Genomic DNA, 18,936 nt, shown 5'->3' with positions numbered 1-18,936 from the left:
TTTTTTTTTTTTTTTTGAGACGGAGTTTTGCTCTTGTTACCCAGGCTGGAGTGCAATGGCGCGATCTCGGCTCACCGCAACCTCCACCTCCTGGGTTCAGGCAATTCTCCTGCCTCAGCCTCCTGAGTAGCTGGGATTACAGGTACACGCCACCATGCCCAGCTGATTTTTTGTATTTTTAGTAGAGACGGGGTTTCACCATGTTGACCAGGATGGTCTCGATCTCTTGACCTCGTGATCCACCCGCCTCGGCCTCCCAAAGTGCTCGGATTACAGGCTTGAGCCACCGCGCCCGGCCTACAGCAGATCTTAACATATATGCTTCAGTTCTCTTTTAAGAAACATAAATTTAAATATTCGTTGGTGAGTCTAGTAAATGATGTGCATGTGTGTATGTATATTCATGTGTGTATATATATACATATATACATATGCACTATATAAAAAACAACATACATTATACCAAACGTATATATATACACACATACTATATATACACACACACACACAAATTATATATATATGTATGTATATATGTATGTATGTATGTATGTATTTTGGAGACAGGGTCTCTATCATCCATGCTGGAGTGCAGTGGTATGGTCTTGGCTCACTGTAGCCTCAACCTCCCAGGCCCAAGTAGGCCTCCTACCTCAGCCTCCCAAGTATCATCTGGAACTGCCGGTTTGTGCCACCACACCTGGTTAATGCTTTAATTTTTGTAGAGATGGAAAACTGCTTTGTTGCCCAGGCTGGTCTCCAACACCTAAGCTCAAGGGTTCCTCCCACCTTAGCCTCCTAAAGTGCTAGGATTATAGACGTGAGCCACTGAGCCCAGTCAATGTCTCTATTTTTTTAAATTGTACTAATCTTGCAACTTTTCTGTAGATTTAAACATTTTCAAAATACTGTAAACAGTTTAAAATATATAAATTTTAGATATGGTTGAAACCAACTATTTACCCCTTCCCAGCCTCCCCCAAGGTAATTACTACTCTGAATGTAATATTTATTGTTTTGTTTTTGTTTTTTTGAGACAGAGGCTCACTGTCAGTTCAGGCTGGAGTACAGTGTCGTGATCTTGGCTCACTTCAACCTTCGCCTCCCGGGTTCAAGCGATTCTCCGGCCTCAGCCTCCTAAGTAGCTGGGACTACAGGCGCCTGCCACCACGCCCAGCTAATTTTTTGCATTTTTATTAGAGATGAGGTTTCACCACATTGGCCAGTCTGATTTTGAACTCCTGAGCTCAAGTGATCTGCCCACCTTGGCCTCCCAGAGTGCTGAGACTATAGGCATGAGTCACTGTAGGACTGGCTGCATGAATGTAATGTTTATTGTTCTCAAGTGTATGTGTATAGATCTACAAATTATATATAACAGCATTATTTTACATTTTCTTATAATTTATACAAATGACATCATACTTTATCTAGAATTCTGCAAGTTGCTTTTTTTTTTTTTTCATTCCACAATATGCTTTTCTTTCTTTTAAAAAGACAGAGACACATTTTCAATGTGTTGCCCAGGCTGGTCTTGAATTCCTGGGCTCAAGCAATCCACCCACCTTGGCCTGCCAAAGTGCTGGGATTACAGGCGTGAGCGACCATGCCCAGCCCACATTATGCGTTTGAGAAGTATCCATGTTGATTCATGTAACTGTGGATCATAGTCTACTGTATAGTAATCTACTCCATGAATTAACTACAATTAGACTATTTTTTCACTGATGAGGTATAAAGCTTATTTCCAATTGTCAACACTTACAAACATGGCGACAGCAAACATTTTTATACCCATTTCCCTGTACGACTGAGTAGGAGTTTTTCTAAGGGAAAAAGTTACAATGGTATGCCGTATGCACATCTGTAACTGGACTAGAGTGTCAACCTGCTTTAAATTGGTTGTACCAGGCCAGGCACGGTGGCTCACACCTGTAATCCCAGCACTTTGGAAGGTCAAGGCAGGTGGATAGTCTGAGGTCAGGAGTTCGAGACCAGTCTGGCCAACATGGTGAAACCTCGTCTCTACTAAAAATACAAAAAAAAAAAAAAAAAAAAAAAAAGAAAAAAATTAGCCAGGCATCATGGTATACACCTGTAGTCCCAGCTACTCAAAGGCTGAGGCAGAAGAATTGCTTGAACCCGGGCAGCAGAGGTTGCAGTGAGCAGAGATTGTACCACTGCACTCCAGCATGGGTGACAAAGCAAGGCTCCATCTTAAAAAAAAAAAAAAATTGTTGTATCAATTTATACTCTCACTATCATTAGATAAGAGTTCAAATTTTCCCAGGCATGGTGGCTCATGCCTGTAATCCCAGCACTTTTGGACTCTGTCTCAAAAAAAAAAAAAAAAAAAAAATCCACATCTTCTGCAACACATGATTGTTACCCTTTTTAGTTTTTGTCTATCTGATGATATATTATTATTTACATTTTCATTTTCCTTATTACCAAGGAGGCTGAACAGCTTCTCACATTAGGCCTTCCTCCCCCACCCACATGAAATGCCTGTTCATATTCTTTTCCTGTTTCCTACTGAGATATCTTTTTTTGTTGTTACTCTTTTCATTTATTTATTATTTATTTATCTTTGAGACAGCGTCTCCTTCTGTCACCCAGACTGGAGTGCAGTGGCAAGATCTTGGCTCATTGCAACCTCCACCTCCTGGGTTCAAGCGATTCTCTTGTCTCCGCCTCCCAAGTAGCTGAGAATACAGGTCTGTGCCACCATGCCCGGCTAATTTTTCTATTTTCAGTAGAGATAGGGTTTTGCCATGTTGGCCAGGATAGTCTCGAACTCCTGGCCTCAAGCAATCTGCCCTCCTAGGCCTCCCACTGCACCTGGCCACTAACTTTTTTTTTTTTTTTTTGGTAGTAAGATACTCCTCTGAGTTTCTGCAAAGTGAAGACCAATGCTCCAAACAGCTCTGCTATACCTGCATCCAAAATATTTTCATCTTTCTCCCTCTCTCTCTCCCAACTGCATGCAAACACATATGGAACTGACAAAGACATCCACTGTCCCACTTCAAATTATACACACAGATGTAAACGACAGAGATTCTCATAGAAACGCTATGAGCCAATCCCAGAACCCATCGATCTAGGTCCACACTCACGCCCCTGCATACACCCCAGAAAGATGGATCCGTCGCCCACAGATAGAGACGGGCTCACCAATTGCACTCAAAATCCGCAGCCCGCTGACAGCTCTTAAGCCGCCCACAGTGCCAGCCCGGTGCCAAGCATCACCAGGGGCTCTGGAATGGGTAGGGGCCTTGTTCTCACTTCCTTTGGGTTGGTTTTTAGTTGTTCTGTTTGTTGTTCTTCTTAGAGTTATCACCTACCCCTCTGTCTCCCTACCCAACCCCCAAACCTCTCCTCCCAAGCCTCCACTGCGCATGTGCCCTACATCCCTCCTCCTCCTGGGTACCAGTAGGCGCTCCCGGGCGCTGGCGACGGAAGAGATGGAGCCGCGTCACGGGCACCCGGCCCCTTAAAATGCTGCTGGCTGGAGCCGCCTCCCTCCCTGCAGCCCGCGGCGGGGATGGAGTAAAGGGAGACCAGTCGACCTGGCCGCAGGGATCAGCGATGGAGTTAAAGCAATCTTTGTCCACACATCTGGAAGCCGAGAAGCCTCTGAGGCGCTATGGGGCGGTGGAGGAGACGGCATGGAAAGCGGAGGGACTGGGGAGAAGTGAGTACTGGGGCGGCGGGCGGGGGTCAGTGGGGGATCAGTGTGCGAGCCGGTGGTCACGGGAGCGCGAGGAATGCCAGCAGCGGACCCAGGGAAGCGCCCCCGCAGCGGGACTGGCAGCGCAGGGGGGATGCGCAGCTCTGCGCAGCGACGCGCTCTCCCTGTGAACAAAAGGGGGAACCCTCCGGGCTGAGCCTCACCGGGAGGCTCGGGAGATGGCCAGGCAGCTAAGGCAGGAGCTGGACTTGGGAGTCCGGATCCGTCAGCTCGCAGCTGGTCCTGGGAAGTCGGTTCTCTCCCGCAACCCAGGGAGGAGGATGCTCTCTCCGCCTGGGCTGCGCCAGGGCGCCGGAGACACAGGACCGTCCTGGAAAGCGCCCACGTCCCTGGAAGGGGAGAGTGCCCGCTGGGTTTCCGCTTGCTTTCTCCCCCCTGCGCGAGGCTTCGGGGTGCACCTAAAATTCTCATCGTTTCCTCCCTGACCTTCCCTGGGTCGGGGTGGGAGGCTTGGGGCGGTGAGAGGGTCAGAAGATTAACCATGCACACACCGTTCTCCTTTCTCTCTCGACTAAAGTCTGCTTGGGTACAACCCTGGAAGGCAGTTTCAAAATAGACCGGCCGTATTTATTTACTGGTTCTCTCTGTGGTGTTTGGATGCCAACATTTCTAAATAAACTCGATTTTTGTTTTTCATTAATAGGATGCAATAGTTCAAACTCCCCTCAAAGAGTAGAGGCAGCGTCAGGGGTTCCAGGGTTACCGGAGATCCCTGCAAACCGGGGGGCTCCCCAGAGCCTCTGCTATCACTTGGTTAGCCCACCAGGCTGGGAAGGAAAGGCCCTCTCGTCCTTCTCAGGGACCCTGCAGCTTCCTGCCTCGGCTCTGGGTCACTGCTGTGCGCTCTACTCCGGCATGGATTCCTGAGCGATGTAGGGCTAAAGTATAGTGAATGTCATCTTCTCCTGTCCTCACCTCGTAGAAATTGTGTGTACGCGCTCTCTTTGTCTATACCTGTAATTATCAATTCAGAAAATCTTCCTAGAAGGGCTCAACTGTGTTTTGATTCTGATGGGTTGAAGCTGAAATCATAATTGAATGTCTTAGCGGTTCATCAGCTAGGATGATGCCATGGCGCTGCCAACCTGTTTCCTTTTTTTTCCTCCTTTTTAAAGCCTTGTTCCTTCTTTCTGCTTCATCCTTTCAAGCCCCACTAACTTGGTACGTTGGGATAATGTCAGGGTGTCAGGGCTGAGGGTCTCCATTTCTTTATTTAAGTGCACATAGTAGCTGTCTGTATTTTTAGGGTACCTGAGACATTTTGATGCAGGCATACAATGTGTAATAATCGCATCAGGGTAAATGAGGTATCCATCACCCCGAGCATTTATCCTTTCTTTGCATCACAAACAATCCAGTTATACTCTTTTTTTTTTTTTTTTTAAAGCCCAGCTGTGTCACTACTTATACTCTTAGTTTTTTGTTTGTTTGTTTTTTGAGACGGAGTTTCACTTTTGTTGCCCAGGCTGGAGTGCAATGGCACAATCTCAGCTTACCGCAACCTCGCCTCCCAGATTCAATCAATTCTCCTTCCCATCCTCCAGAGCAGCTGGTTTACAGGCACTCGCCACCACACCCCGATAACTTTTGTATTTTTAGTAGAGATAGGGTTTTACCACGTTGACCAGGCTGGTCTTGAACTACTGACCCTCAGGTGATCTGCCTGCCTCAGCCTCCCAAAGTGCTGGGATTATAGGCGTGAGCCACGGCACCCAGCCTTTTTTAGTTATTTTTAAATGACAATAAATTGTTGACTGTAGTCACCCTGTTGTGCCATCAGATACTAGATCTTATTCATTCTATCTACCTGTATTTTTGCACCCATTAGCTACCTCTATGCCGACACCTCCCAATACCCTCCCAGCCTCTGGTAACCATCTCTACTCTGTACCTCCACGAGGATCTCTGTTTCTTATAAGCTCCAAATAATTTCAATTGTGGCTGCCTTTTTTTGCTAGATTACCATGTACTGAGAACTTATTTATTTATTTTTGAGACGGAGTTTCACTCTTGTTGCCCAGGCTGGAGTGCAATGGCGTGATCTTGGCTCACCGCTACCTTCGCCTCCCAGGTTCAAGTGATTCTCCTGCCTCAACCTCCCGAGTAGCTGGAATTATAGGCATATGCCACCACACCCAGCTAATTTTTGTATTTTTAGTAGAGACAGGGTTTCTCTATGTTGGCCAGGCTGGTCTCGAACTCCTGCCTTGGCCTCCCAAAGTGCTGGGATTACAGGCATGAGCCACTGTGCCCAGCCTGTACTGAGAACTTTAAATGCATCATTTCATTTAGAAAATGATGGGATTGGCCAGGCGCAGTGGCTCAAGCCTATAATCCCAGCACTTTGGGAGGCCGAGGCGGGTGGATCACAAGATCAAGAGATCAAGACCATCCTGGTCAACATGGTGAAACCCCGTCTCTACTAAAAATATAAAAATTAGCTGGGCATGGTGGCGCGTGCCTGTAATCCCAGCTACTCAGGAGGCTGAGGCAGGAGAATTGCCTGAACCCAGGAGGCGGAGGTTGCGGTGAGCCGAGATCGCGCCATTGCACTCCAGCCTGGGTAACAAGAGCGAAACTCGATCTCGAAGAAAAAAAAAAAAAGAAAATGATGGGATTGTTTCATTTAAAAAAATGATAGGATTCCTGCAGAATCCCTTGAACCCGGGAGGTGGAGGATGCAATGAGCCAAGATCTTGCCATTGCACTCCAGTCTGGACAAGAGCAAAACTGTCTCAAAAAAAGAAAAAAAAAGAAAGAAAGAAAAGAAAAGAAAAAAGAAAGAAAGAAAAGACCGCCTCCTGCAGTACTAAGACTCCATTGCATAGATGAAAAAAAAAAAAAAAAAAAAAAAAAAAAGGACGTGTTAGTTGATCTGACAGTTAAGTGGCAGAACCAGGATCATTCCCGGGTCTGTTGGACCCCAGAGCCTGCTTTTAACATGAATGTTTATTGCTTTCACGGTTTCAGAAAAATTCTTAAGTCTATTGAGATAGTTGTAGAACATACTTAGTGATTTTATAAATATGTGGCAGCACTGTTGGTCTTTGAGGCTCACAGAAGCCTTGAAAAAATGCTGGGTCCATGCAGAATAGAAGCTGTTCACACGAGTGCTGCTATCAATGCTCACTCTGTACCTTGCTGGCTATGTGACTTTGGGAGTATTGCTAAGCCTTACGCTGCCTTCATTTTCTGAAAATAGAGATGATATTTATTGTGAATACTAAATAAGATGATGCATGTGGAACTCAAGTGCTCAATATATATTGTTTACTTGCATTCTGTTAGTGCACCACATTTATAGAAAGAACTTGCTTTTATTCTTTGCAAGGAATTACGTAAAGCAACACTCTGGACTAAACCTGTAATACTGGTCAGTTCCCAAATAATGCTCTTATAGCTTTTCTGTTTTGTTTTGAGACAGAGTCTCACTCTGTTGCCCAGGCTGGAGTGCAGTGGCATGATCTCTGCTCACTGCAACCTTTGTCTCCTAGAGTCAAGCAATTTTCCTACCTTCGCCTCACAAGTAGCTGGGATTACAGGTGCCTGCCACCACACCCAGCTAATTTTTGCATTTTTAGTAGAGATGGGATTTCACCATGTTGGCCAGGCTGGTCTTGAACTCCTGAACTCAGGCGATCCGCCTGCCTCAGTCTCCCAAAGTGCTGGGATTACAGGGGTGAGCCACCTCGCCTGGCCATAGCTTTGTATAGTCTTACCATTTTATGAGAAAAAAATTGAAACATGGGGGATATTTGCAGCAAGCACCCAATTTATAGAAGTTTCATTCCTGAAATTTTTGTACTTCTAAGTCGTATGGGCTGCACACTGTTAAAAGTCTGGTAGAAAGCCTTCTCACCCTCTGCTTCAAACCATCAAAGACTGAGTCTTGCTTCCCACTCAAAGGCAAGAGGAATAGCTCCTGATCTGCGGTTGTGTGGATCCTCAAATCAGGTTTTTCTTTTCTTTTCGATCTCTGCTCACTGCGACCTCCATCTCCTGGATTCAAGCAATTTTTCCTACCTCAGTCTCCTGAATAGCTGGAATACAGGCACCTGCCACCACAGCCAGCTAATTTTTGTAGTTTTAGTAGAGAGAGGTTTCACCATGTTGGCCAGGCTGGTCTTGAACTCCAGACCTCAGGTGATCTGTCCACCTTGGCCTCCCAAAATGCTAGGATTACAGGTATGAGCCACTGTGCCTGGCAAAACTTAAAACAATTCTTAAAACACAGATTCAGAGTCTAAGTTTTGAAACTTGAATCTGGAAAGCTTTGTTTTCTAGACTCTTTTTTTGTGGAGTGGGGGACAGGTTCTTGCTCTGTACCCAAGGCTGGAGTGCAGTGGCACAATCTCAGTTCACTGCCAACCCCCGCTTCCCATGGGCAAGCAATTCTCCCTCCTCAGCCTCCCAAGTACCTGGGATAACAGGCGCCAACCACCACGCCTGGCTAATTTTTGTATTTTTAGTAGAGATGGAGTTTCACCACGTTGGCCAGGCTAGTCTCGAACTCCTGGCCTCAAGTGACCCCAAAGACTGAGATTACAGGCGTGAGCTATCACCCCAGCCTGTTTTCTAGACTCTTATTTGCAACCAGGTGTTTGATTAAAGCATTTTGGAACACTCTTTCAACTCCAAGGGTAAGGGTATCTATGGATCCATTCCAAAAAGCCTGGGCCCTCCATTTATTTATTAATGAAGTGTGAAAATTAGTATTTTTGTTTCTATGGCATGATGATTGCCAAGCCAATGTTGTAATGCATGAAATGCTGGAGAAAAGAAGAGGCCCCTTAAAAAGAAGGCATGCTCTGTTTAACTTCCACACATTTTAAAATATTTTATGTTAAACACTGAGTAGGTGTAAATTAAACAGCATTGAAGAGGGGAGGGAGATTGTGGAATTGGTCTTTTTTAGTTAAGGTTGTGTTGACTGCTATTTTAAATTTCAACTATAGTTTTTAGATACAAGATATATAATGTGCTATAGTGGAGAATGAAAGAAGGAACGTTTTCAAGTTAGGCTGAATGAGTTCAAACCAGTCCCATTCAGTTGTCACTTGGTAGATTTGTGACCCTGGGAAAATTGCTCAACATCTGTGAGTGTCAGTTTCCTCATCTGTGAAATGGGGATAATTGTAGAAATATGCACTTGGGACTCTTGGAAGATTAGATGAGATATGTATATAATGCATTTAGCATAGGGCCTCGCTTGCTGAAAGCGCTCAATCAAGACTGAATGGTTGTCGTAGGAGGACAGGAGAGGATGGCCCCCAGCAGTATTTGCAGAGGTTATTTCAAGCTCTCCAGTTACAGCTTTCCATTGCTTCCATTTCTTAGTAAATTCTGGATAATGACTGTGTACATATTGCTTTCCTCATGTGAACGCACGGGGAAAGAGTCTTCTGCACCCTTACAAACCATCCAGTATTTTCTCCTTTGAGAAGGATTCAAAGTAACTGCTCCCAGCCACTTTCGACAGCATTTTTTCACTAGCAGGGAGGTTTTTTTCCCTGCTCAGTTGGAAAATGTATAGTGACATTTCGGCGTGGTTAAATATATAAAAATACTGCTTTCAACCAAGTGTAATTAATTGAGGGAGACATGCAGACAAGATGCCTTTTGAAAAAGCGCAGAGATATTCAGAAACATACTTATCTGCTGTTGTGGCCATTTCTTGATAGATTTGAATGTGTCTTAAAGGATGATCAAGATTTTGGACAGGGGAAGCAGAGGAGATGGGAATGGGGGAGGGGAATGCCACGAGAGGCAACAGCATCAACTGGCCAGGTGCGTGCGGTGGCTAACGTCTGGGCAGATCACTTGAGGTTAGGAGTTTGAAACCAGCCTGGCCAACATGGTGAAACCCCATCTGCACTAAAAATACAAAAATTAGCCAGGCGTGGTGGTGTGTGCCTGTAATCCCAGCTACGAGGTAGCCTGAGGTGAGAGAATTGTTTCAACTCAGGAGGCAGAGGTGAGCCGAGATTGCGCCACTGCACTCCAGCCTGGGTGACAAAGCATGACTTCATCTCAAAAAAAAAATAGCATCAACAAAGGCATAGTGGTGGAAGTAAATGCTCTTTGAGTAGGAGACGGGAATAAAGTGGAAAGCTCAAACTGCAATCTTTCTATAAGCCCAGGAGAGATGACTATCATTTAACAGTTCAAGGTTGTGTGCTGACTAGCAATCAGATCGTTAAACTGACCAGCGTTTCAGGTTTCATCAAAAGTGTGGAGACTGAAATCATGCGAATTGCTGGCAATCTATGTAACACATTCTTGGGGAAGGTTTTGAACGATTTTCTTCCGTTTGGTTACATCTGCTCATTTTATTATTTTATTTTGGTTTTGCATTATTTCTTTTTTTCTGATTCTAGAAGTAATACACGCAGTTTATAAAAATTTGAACTCATCTGAACTATGAAAATAAAACGTGAAAAATGACCATCATCTGCTCCCCAGATCCCATCCATTCATTCCATAAATAGGTACTGAGTGCCTTAGAAGTGTCAGGCAGTGTTCTAGAGGCTGCAGGTACAGACTTCAGAAAGACCAAGTCCTGCCCATGTGAAGCTTCCGTTTAAGAAGAATCAAGACCTGGAGTGAGAGTGAAGGTGTCAAATAATAAGAATACACAAGTAAGAAGGTTTAGGTTATAATAAGTGTTAGATGGGAATTAATAGGGGAAGGATATTTTTCATCTGGTGTTCAGGAATTGCTTCTCTAAGGAGGTGACATTTTGCTGTATAAATAGCAGGAATCCAGGCAGTAAATGTAAAGGCCTTCATGTGCTAGACGAAGAGACAGGAGGCCAGGGTGGCTGGAATCCAGAGAGTCAGAGTGAAGGGCAGGTGAATCAGAGGGGAGCCGGACTAGGTAGGGCCTTTTAGGTCATGGTTAAAGCAAACAAAAGGTCTGAAATTTATTCTCATTTCAGGAGAAACTGCTGAAAAATTTTAAGCAAGGGAATAACATGAGCTGCCATGTTTTTCATGTTTTCTGTTTGTTTTTGAGATAGGGTCTTGCTTGTCACCTGGGCTGGAGTGCAGTAGTGAGATCACGGCTCACTGCAGCTTCAACGTCCTGGGCTCAGGGGATTCTCCTGCCTCAGTCTCCTGGGTAGCTGGAATTACAGGCATAAATGCCACCACACCCCATTAATTTTTTTTTTTTTTTAGATGGAATCTCACTCTGTTGTCCAAGCTGGAGTGCAGTGGCACGATCTCGGCTTGCCTCAACCTCTGCCTCCTGGGTCCAAGCAATTCTCCTGCCTTAGCCTCCTGAGTAGCTGGGATTACAGGCACCCTCCACCACGCCTATTTTTTCTATTTTTAGTAGAGATGGGGTTTTTCCATGTTAGCCAGGCTGGTCTCAAACTCCTGGCCTTAAATGATCCACCCACCCCAGCCTCCCAAAATGTTTGGATTACAGGCATGAGCCACCATACCTGGTAGCCCTGTTAATTTTTGAATTTTTTATAGAGATTGGGTTTTGCCATGTTTCCCAGGCTGGTCTTGAACTCCTGGGCTCAAAAGCAATCTGCCTGCCTCCGCCTCCCAAAGTGCTGGGACTATAGGCAAGAGCTACTGTGCCCGGCCTGGTTTTCATTTTTAAAAGGTCATGTTCGCTACTGGATGGGGAATAAGGCCATAGTGGGACAAATGATGATCAATGTGGGCAGCATTTGATGTAGTCCCTGATTCCTTCCTCATCAGTTTTATTTTGAAGAAGTGGTGGCAATTTCCTTGAGTGTGAAGGGTGTGACAAGGGCCCCATGGGCTGACCTCTGAGAGATTAAGCTCTGGGTTAAGAATTAAGAGAGGGGGCTAGGCGTGGAGGCTCACGCCTGTAATCCCAGCACTTTGGGAGGACAAGGCAAGACGGGCAGATCACGAGGTCAGGAGATCAAGACAATCCTGGCCAATCTGGTGCAACCTCGTCTCTACTAAAATACAAAAAATTAGCGGGACGTGGTGGTGCACACCTGTAGTCCCAACTACTCAGGAGGCTGAGGCAGGGAAATCGCTTGAACCCAGGAGGCAGAGATTGCAATGAGCCGAGATCATGCCACTGCACTCCAGCCTGGCTACAGAGAAAGACTCCGTCTTAAAAAAAAAAAAAAAATTAGGAAAGAGATATTCTGCACTGCCTCTGGATAGGCAACTGACTATGTAAATTATTGCAAAACTATGAATATGATACTATCTAGAACGTACTTTGAACAAGCCCAGTTATTTGCACAGTTGGGTAATGTTTGCTCGTAACTTTGTTCATAACTGTCTTATTTTTGTTAGAGTTTCCTTCTCATGTGTTAATTGAGGAAAAAAATTTATTCATGCCTATTCTTGGACTGATTAGTTATTAAACACATCTTAATATCCATTCAATGAGTTTTGGCTACGAACTTCAGCTTATTACATTCTCTTAACAGCCCTGTGACATAGGGAGAATTATTATTCCCATTTTAAACATGGGGAAGCCGAGGTTTCAGGAGGTGAAGAAACTTGCTGAAAGGCATAAAGCGGGAAGGTGGTAGGGATGGAGCCCGATGCTAAGCCCGCGCTGCCTCTAGATGTTCCTACACACTCTGTTATTCCTGGTTCAGTGCTGGATGCTGAAGAGATAGAGATGGAATAAAACAGTATCTCAGGCTTCACTCTGAAAAGGTTTACATATTTGGGGAGTGGGAGACACAGCTATAAAGAACACCACAGGGCTGGGTGTGGTTGCTCACACCTGTAATCCCAGCACTTTGGGAGGCCGAGGCAGGTGGATCACTTGAGGTTAGGAGTTCAAGACCAGCTTGAGCAACATGGTGAAACCTCAGCTCTACTAAAAATACAAAAATTAGCCAGGTGTGATGGTGTGCATCTGTACTCCCAGCTACTCGGGAGGCTGAGGCAGGAGGATCACTTGAACCTGGGAGGCGGAGGTTGCAGCGAGGTGAGATTGTACCACTGGACTCCAGCCTGGATGATACAGCAAGACCTGAGACCCTGTCTCAAAACAGCCACCACAGGCCGGGTGCAGTGGCTCTCACCTGTGATCCCAGCACTTTGGGAGGCTAAGCCGTGGAGCATTGCTTGAGCCCAGGAGTTTGAGACCAGCCTGGGCAATGTGGCTAAACCCTGTCTCTACCAAAAATACAAAAAATTAGCCGGATATAGTGGTCTGCCTGGGATTCTAGCTACTTGGGAGGCTGAGGTGGGAGAATCGCTTGAGCCTGGGGTGCAGAAGCTGTGATGAGCCAAGATGGCACCGCTGTACTCCTACCTGGGCGACAGTGAGGCCCCATCTCAAAATAAAATAAAAAAAATCCTGCTAAATGAAAAGTACAAGTGTGGGCTGGGCATGGTGGGTTATGCCTCTAATCCCAGCACTATGGGAGGCCGATTCAGGCGGATTGTCTGAGGTCAGGAGTTCGAGACCAGCCTGGCCAACATGGTGAAAACCTGTCTTTACTAAAAATACAAAAAGTTAGCCAGATGTGGTAGTGCACACCTGTGATTCCAGCTGCTCGGGAGACTGAGGCACGAGAATCACTCGCATCCAGGAGGTGGAGGTTGCAGAGATCGTACCACTGCACTCCAGCCTGGACGACTGAGTGAGAATCTGTCTCAAACAAACAAACAAAAACCTGTGAAATGAGGGAAGAAACCAGCTCTGACCGGGGAACCACAGGCCAACAGCAAAGATGGGTGTTTGCATTCAGCCTGAAAGCTAGACAAGGTTTCGAAAGGGGAACAGAGTACAGAGGCCATTTCAGGTGAGATGTCTGCCCTAGGCACGGAGGTGGAGCTTCCAAAGGCCGGGGCTGAGGTACCAGCTTTGTTTTTCTTTCTCCTGGCTTGATGGATCTCTACCAAAAATAAAAAAATGAGCCAGGCATAGTGGTGTGCATCTGTAGTCCCAGCTACTCAGGAGGCTAAGGCAGGAGGATCACTTGAACCCAGGAGGCAGAGATTACAGTAAGCTCAGGTTGCACCACTGGACTCCAGCCTGGACAACACAGTAAGACCTGAGATCTTGTTTCAAAAAAATATACAAAAAACACCACAGGCTGGGCACGGTGGCTCTCACCTGTAATCCCAGCACTTTGGGAGGCCGAAGTGGGGAGGATCGCTTGAGCCTAGGAGTTTGAGACCAGCCTGGGCAAGGTGGCAAAACCCTGTCTCTTTCCAATGTTTCTTTCCCTTGGGCGTAATGGATCCTGGGACTGCCTGTTTCCCTTATGTGAATGGGCTTGAGGGCTGATTGGAAGCCAGCATAGGTAAAGGTTCTCTTTTAGTGTCACCTTTTAGCACTTCACTCACAAGTTCCCCAAAACACGCTTACCATACAATCCATTCATTTCTTCACTATTCCTTTGTTGTGAGCGCCTCCTATGCACTCCTCGTTTTAGAGGAACAGAGCTAGAGGGGTCCTCACTCCACCGATAAGAAATCCCCTGTCCTACTGTGGTCCCTCTGCTGCTTCCTAGCACTGTGATCTTGGACAGTTGGCCTAACTTCCCTAAGCCTCAGTTTCTTCACCTGTAAAGTGGGTATGATGATTCCTTTAATTCCCTGAGAATTAAATAGAATCATGCCAGAAAAGCATGGTGACAAATACATGTCACTAAATGTTATTGATGGTAGCAGTATGAAGGCTCAGCTCGGCTTAGCATTTATTAAGAAATGCCTGCCAGCCTGGGTGAGAGGAACCGGCCTCATGGTATGAGCAAGTGGTGGCCCTGTCACTGAAGAGCAGATGATTTCTAGGGTATCGGTTATAAGCGTGGGCTTTGGAGTCAGAGAGCCTTTATTCTGAGGCTGGGCTGTGCCATGTACTGCCTCTGCACTTCAAATGATTTATTTCACCTTCTTTTTGCCGCTGCCTCAATCTTTTTCTATTTGTATCTGTTCTCAATGGTTACCATGAGGAATTATATAAATCTGAAGAAGTTTCTAAGTCAGTTTTTGAGATGGGGTCTTGCTCCATTGCCCAAGCACAACCACAGCTCTGGCAGCCTCAACCTCCTGGGACCAAGTGAGCCTCCCACCTCAGCCTCCCAAGTAACTAGAACTACAGGTGCACATCACCACACCTGGCTAATTTTTAAAATTCTTTTTGTAGAGATGGGGTCTTGGTATGTTGCCCAGGCTGGTCTTGAACTCCTGGCCTTAAGTAATCCTTCTGTCTTGGCTCCCAATGTGCTGAGATATAGGCATAAGCCATGATGCCTGGCCATTTCACCTCCTGAGCTTTGGTTTGCGCAACTATACAACAGCAACAGTAATAGTGTCTACTTAGGATAGCTCAAATTCCTTAAGACACAGATTGGAAATCATTCAGTACAGAGGCCAGCACGTGACACATGTTTAGTAAATGTTAATTATTATATTATTGGCTTTACAACTATGGCAACAGACATATAAAAATGTAAACTCGATTTAATAAGGGTTTGTAAGTAGGGGGCTGGGGGCGGGGCAGCTAATGGAGCAAGGAGGAGGGGCTTAGCCCAACCCTGGGGCTCCTGAAAGCTTTCCCAAAGAGCTGAGCCTTAATAACAAAAAGGAGAAGGAAATACATACATGGAATCACCATTAATCATTAGGAAAAAACAAATGGAAACCTCACTGAGATATCACTATGCAGCCACTAGAAATAGCCTTTCCAGTTAATTAATTAAAAGGACTAATTATACTAAGTGCTGGAGAGGATGTAGAGCAACTGGCACTCTCATGCCCTTCTGGTGGGAATGTCACATCTGCGGGGAAATAGCTTGGCAATATCTTAAAAGTTTAAAAATACACCATTCCTAAGACCCAGATGCTGAACGGCTGGGTATTTACCCAGGAGAAATGACAGCATGGGTCTCTCCAAATATTTGTACACAATGTTCACAGCAGCTTTTTAAGGAATAGCCCCAAAATGAAAACAACCAAAATGTGGTATAACCATACAATAGAATGCTTCTCAACAGTGTAAAGGAACGGACTAAAGATACACTGCATAGATGAATCTCAAAATCATTGTGCTGAGTGACAGAAGCGAGAAAGGAAGAGAAGAGTGCATACTATATGAGGCCACTGACATGAAATTATTTTAAAAGTGCAAACTACTGTATAGAGACAGAACGTAAATGAGACTCTGACTCTAAAAAAATAAAAATTAAAAAGTTAGCTAGGCATAGTGGCCCATGCCTATGATGCCAGCTACTCAGGTGGCTGAGGCAGAAGAATGGCTTGAGCCCAGGAGTTCGAGACCAGCCTGGGCAACATAGCAAGACCCCGTCTCTACACAAAATTAAAAAAAAATTAGCTGGGTGAGATGATGTACACCTGCAGTCCTAGCTACCTGGCAGGGCTGAGGTGGGAGAATTGCTTGAACCTCGTAGTTTGAGGCTGCAGTGAGCTCTGACTCTACCACTGCACTCCAGCCTGGGCAACAAAGTGAGACTCTGTCTCTAAAAAAATATAAAAAGAAAGAAAATGATTGTAAGAAATAACACGCATGGAGCACTTCCTATATGCCTATTCTGTGCATGATTTACATGCATCCTCTGCTCCTTACAAAACATCCTATAAGATGAGGCACGATAGAACCACTTATTGCTCTATTTTACAGATGAGAAAACTGAGGCTTAGAGAGATTAAGCAGTTAGCCCAATGTCACTCCACTGACAAGTGGTAGGGCTAAGATTTGAAACCAGCACAGGTTGACTTAATTCTACTTCCTTCCTGATTTCCTGGGATTAGTTGAAGCTGACATTGATATAGATGCTTAATTCAGCTAGACACGTCTCCATAGTTCTTAGAACGGATTCTGTTTTCTGGCTCATTAATTTCCTTTATCCATTACAAACACACCCCTTGTAAGCTTGAGGACTACAACTCACCACTTCAGAGTGCCTTCAGGGTCAAACTGGAGTGGGAGTTGAAGACATTCACAAAAATGCAGCAGGAAGAGCCTTTCTGTTTTGAAGACTTGTAGCTTTACAGATAAAGTCTTGCTGGTCTTGAACCCCCCACCTCTGGTGATCTGCCTGCCTTGGCCTCCAAAGTGCTTGGATTACAGGTGTGAGCCACCACGCCCAGCCAAAGGCTTTCTTTAAATGATCAAGAAGGATTTCTTGATCAATATGGGGGCATATTAATGTAATGTTTCAGAGCAACAGCTCTGCCTGCATTTGAATTCTGGCTTTACCATTTCATAATAGTTGTGTGACCTTGGGCTGGTTACTTAACCTCTCTGAATTTCAGTTTTCTCATCCATAAAATGGGAATAATAATAGGATCTGCCTTAAAGGCTGTATTACTCCGTTTCACCCTGCTATAAAGATACTATCGGAGACTGGGCAATTTATAAAGAAAAGAGATTTAATTGACTCACAGTTCCATCTGGCTGGCGAGGCCTCGGGTAACTTACAGTCATGGCGGAAGGCGAAGGAGAAGCAAGTACCTTCTTCACAAGGTGGCAGGAAGAGAGAGAAGAGGGAAACACCAGACACTTATCAAACAGATCTCGTGAGAACTCACTCAGTATCATGAGAACAGCATGGGGGAAACCGCCCCCATGATCCAATTACCTCCCGCCAGGTCCCTCCCTCCACAAGTGGGGATTACCATTTGGATCACAATTCAGGATGAGATTTGGGTGAGGACACAGCCAAACCAAATCAAAGGCTAATTAAGAAGATTCAATGAAATAACATGTGAAAACCTTTCATAGAGCCTGGTGCTCTCAGTAAATGGTGGCGCTCATGTTAACAGAAGGCAATGTGAAGTGGGAATTGACCAGCTAGTATCTGAACAGTTGGAGAGAAGGAGAAGAGGGAAGTTAAATTTAAGTGGGTGAACCAGCCTCGGGGAAGAAGGGAGGCGTCAATGAGCGTGGAGATTTCTGGAGGCGTGCATGAGCTTGGCTGCATTGAAGGAGTCGTGAGGTACAAGGGATGGTTTAGCAGGACCACTAGACTTTGGTGGATTAAAAAATAGCTGGCAATTATGGGGTCATTGCGGGACAAGGGACAGAGGGAAAGGAAGTAGCATTTCTTTTTCTTTTCTTTTTTTTTTTTTTTTGAGATGGAGTCTTGCTCTTGTTTCTCAGGCTGGAGTGCAATGGTGTGATTTTGGCTCGCTGCAACCTTCACCGCCCACATTCAAGCAATTTTCCTGCCTCAGCCTCCTGAGTACCTGGGATTCCAGGTGCCCACCACCACACCTGGCTAATTTTTGTATTTTTAGTAGAGATGGGGTTTCACCACATTGGCCAGGCTGGTCTTGAACTCCTGACCTTAGGTGATCCACCTGCTTCAGCCTCCCAAAGTGCTGGGAGTACTGGCATGAACTACTGCATCTGGCCAGAAGTAGCATTTTAGGAAGGCTTGTCTGGCAATGGTGGCCAACTGCAGGCAAAGTCAGGGGCCCTGGGGATAAGAAGTTCAGCTAGGTGGGTTTGGAATTATCCCATCATGAGGGCCGGATGTCCAAATATCCATCACAGGGCTGGAGTCTACAGGAGCAATGGCTTTGAAAGAAGAGGCTGATCAGAAATCTTGAAAAGACCGTAATAGTAGTTGATTGCATCTTAGAAGGAAGGAAAGTCTTCTAAGTGCTTGCAATATGATAGGCAAGGAAAATCCCTGTCGTTAGCCTGAGGTCTTAACCATTTAAAAATATCAGCATCCAGGCACGGTGGCTTATGCCTGTAATTGCAGCACTTTGGGAGGCCCAGGTGGCTGCATCACTTGAGCTCCAGGGTTCAAGACCAGCCTTGGCAACGTGGCAAAATCTCCTCTAGCAAAAATATAAAAATTAGCTGGGCATGGGGGTGCAAGCCTATAATTCCAACTACTCAGGAGCCTGAGGCATGAGAATTGCTTGAACCTGGGAGGTGGAGGTTGCAGTGAGCTGACATTGCACCACTGCACTCCAGCCTGAGCAACAGAGTGAGACTCTGTCTCAAAAAAAAAAAAAAATTGTTTCTGATGCTGCCATGAAATTAGCATGTTTGCCTTCCACATTGAGAGAAAGATTCAAGATTTTCAGATCAGATACAAAGTAACAGGAATAGTTGTCATGAATGGGAACCCGCAGCCAACTGACAGTGTTGTGGTGAGTACAGGCTGGGCTAGGTGCTTTACACACCTTAACTTTTGATTCTTAGATGCCAGCATAGGTGAGGTGCAGCATTTCAGA

The 18,936-nt window shown here is 45.5% G+C and overlaps 1 protein-coding gene across 1 annotated transcript in view; it reads left to right on the top strand.

The window, feature by feature from the left end:
• The first annotated feature begins 3,417 nt into the window (after positions 1-3,417).
• Positions 3,418-18,936, top strand: part of BMERB1 (bMERB domain containing 1) — a 144,557-nt gene continuing 129,038 nt past the window's right edge. The window contains exon 1 of the mRNA XM_032269645.1: positions 3,418-3,697. Within this exon, the coding sequence (XP_032125536.1) occupies positions 3,502-3,697 (196 nt within the window). The 5' untranslated portion in view covers positions 3,418-3,501. The remainder of the gene's footprint in view (positions 3,698-18,936) is intronic.

This window comes from Sapajus apella, unplaced genomic scaffold (assembly GCF_009761245.1).
Source record: "Sapajus apella isolate SASKATOON/1434 unplaced genomic scaffold, GSC_monkey_1.0 scaffold196, whole genome shotgun sequence".
NCBI classification, from domain to species: domain Eukaryota; kingdom Metazoa; phylum Chordata; class Mammalia; order Primates; family Cebidae; genus Sapajus; species Sapajus apella.
The sequence above is the reverse complement of the archived record's forward strand: the minus strand, read 5'-3'. Positions and strand labels throughout refer to the sequence as shown.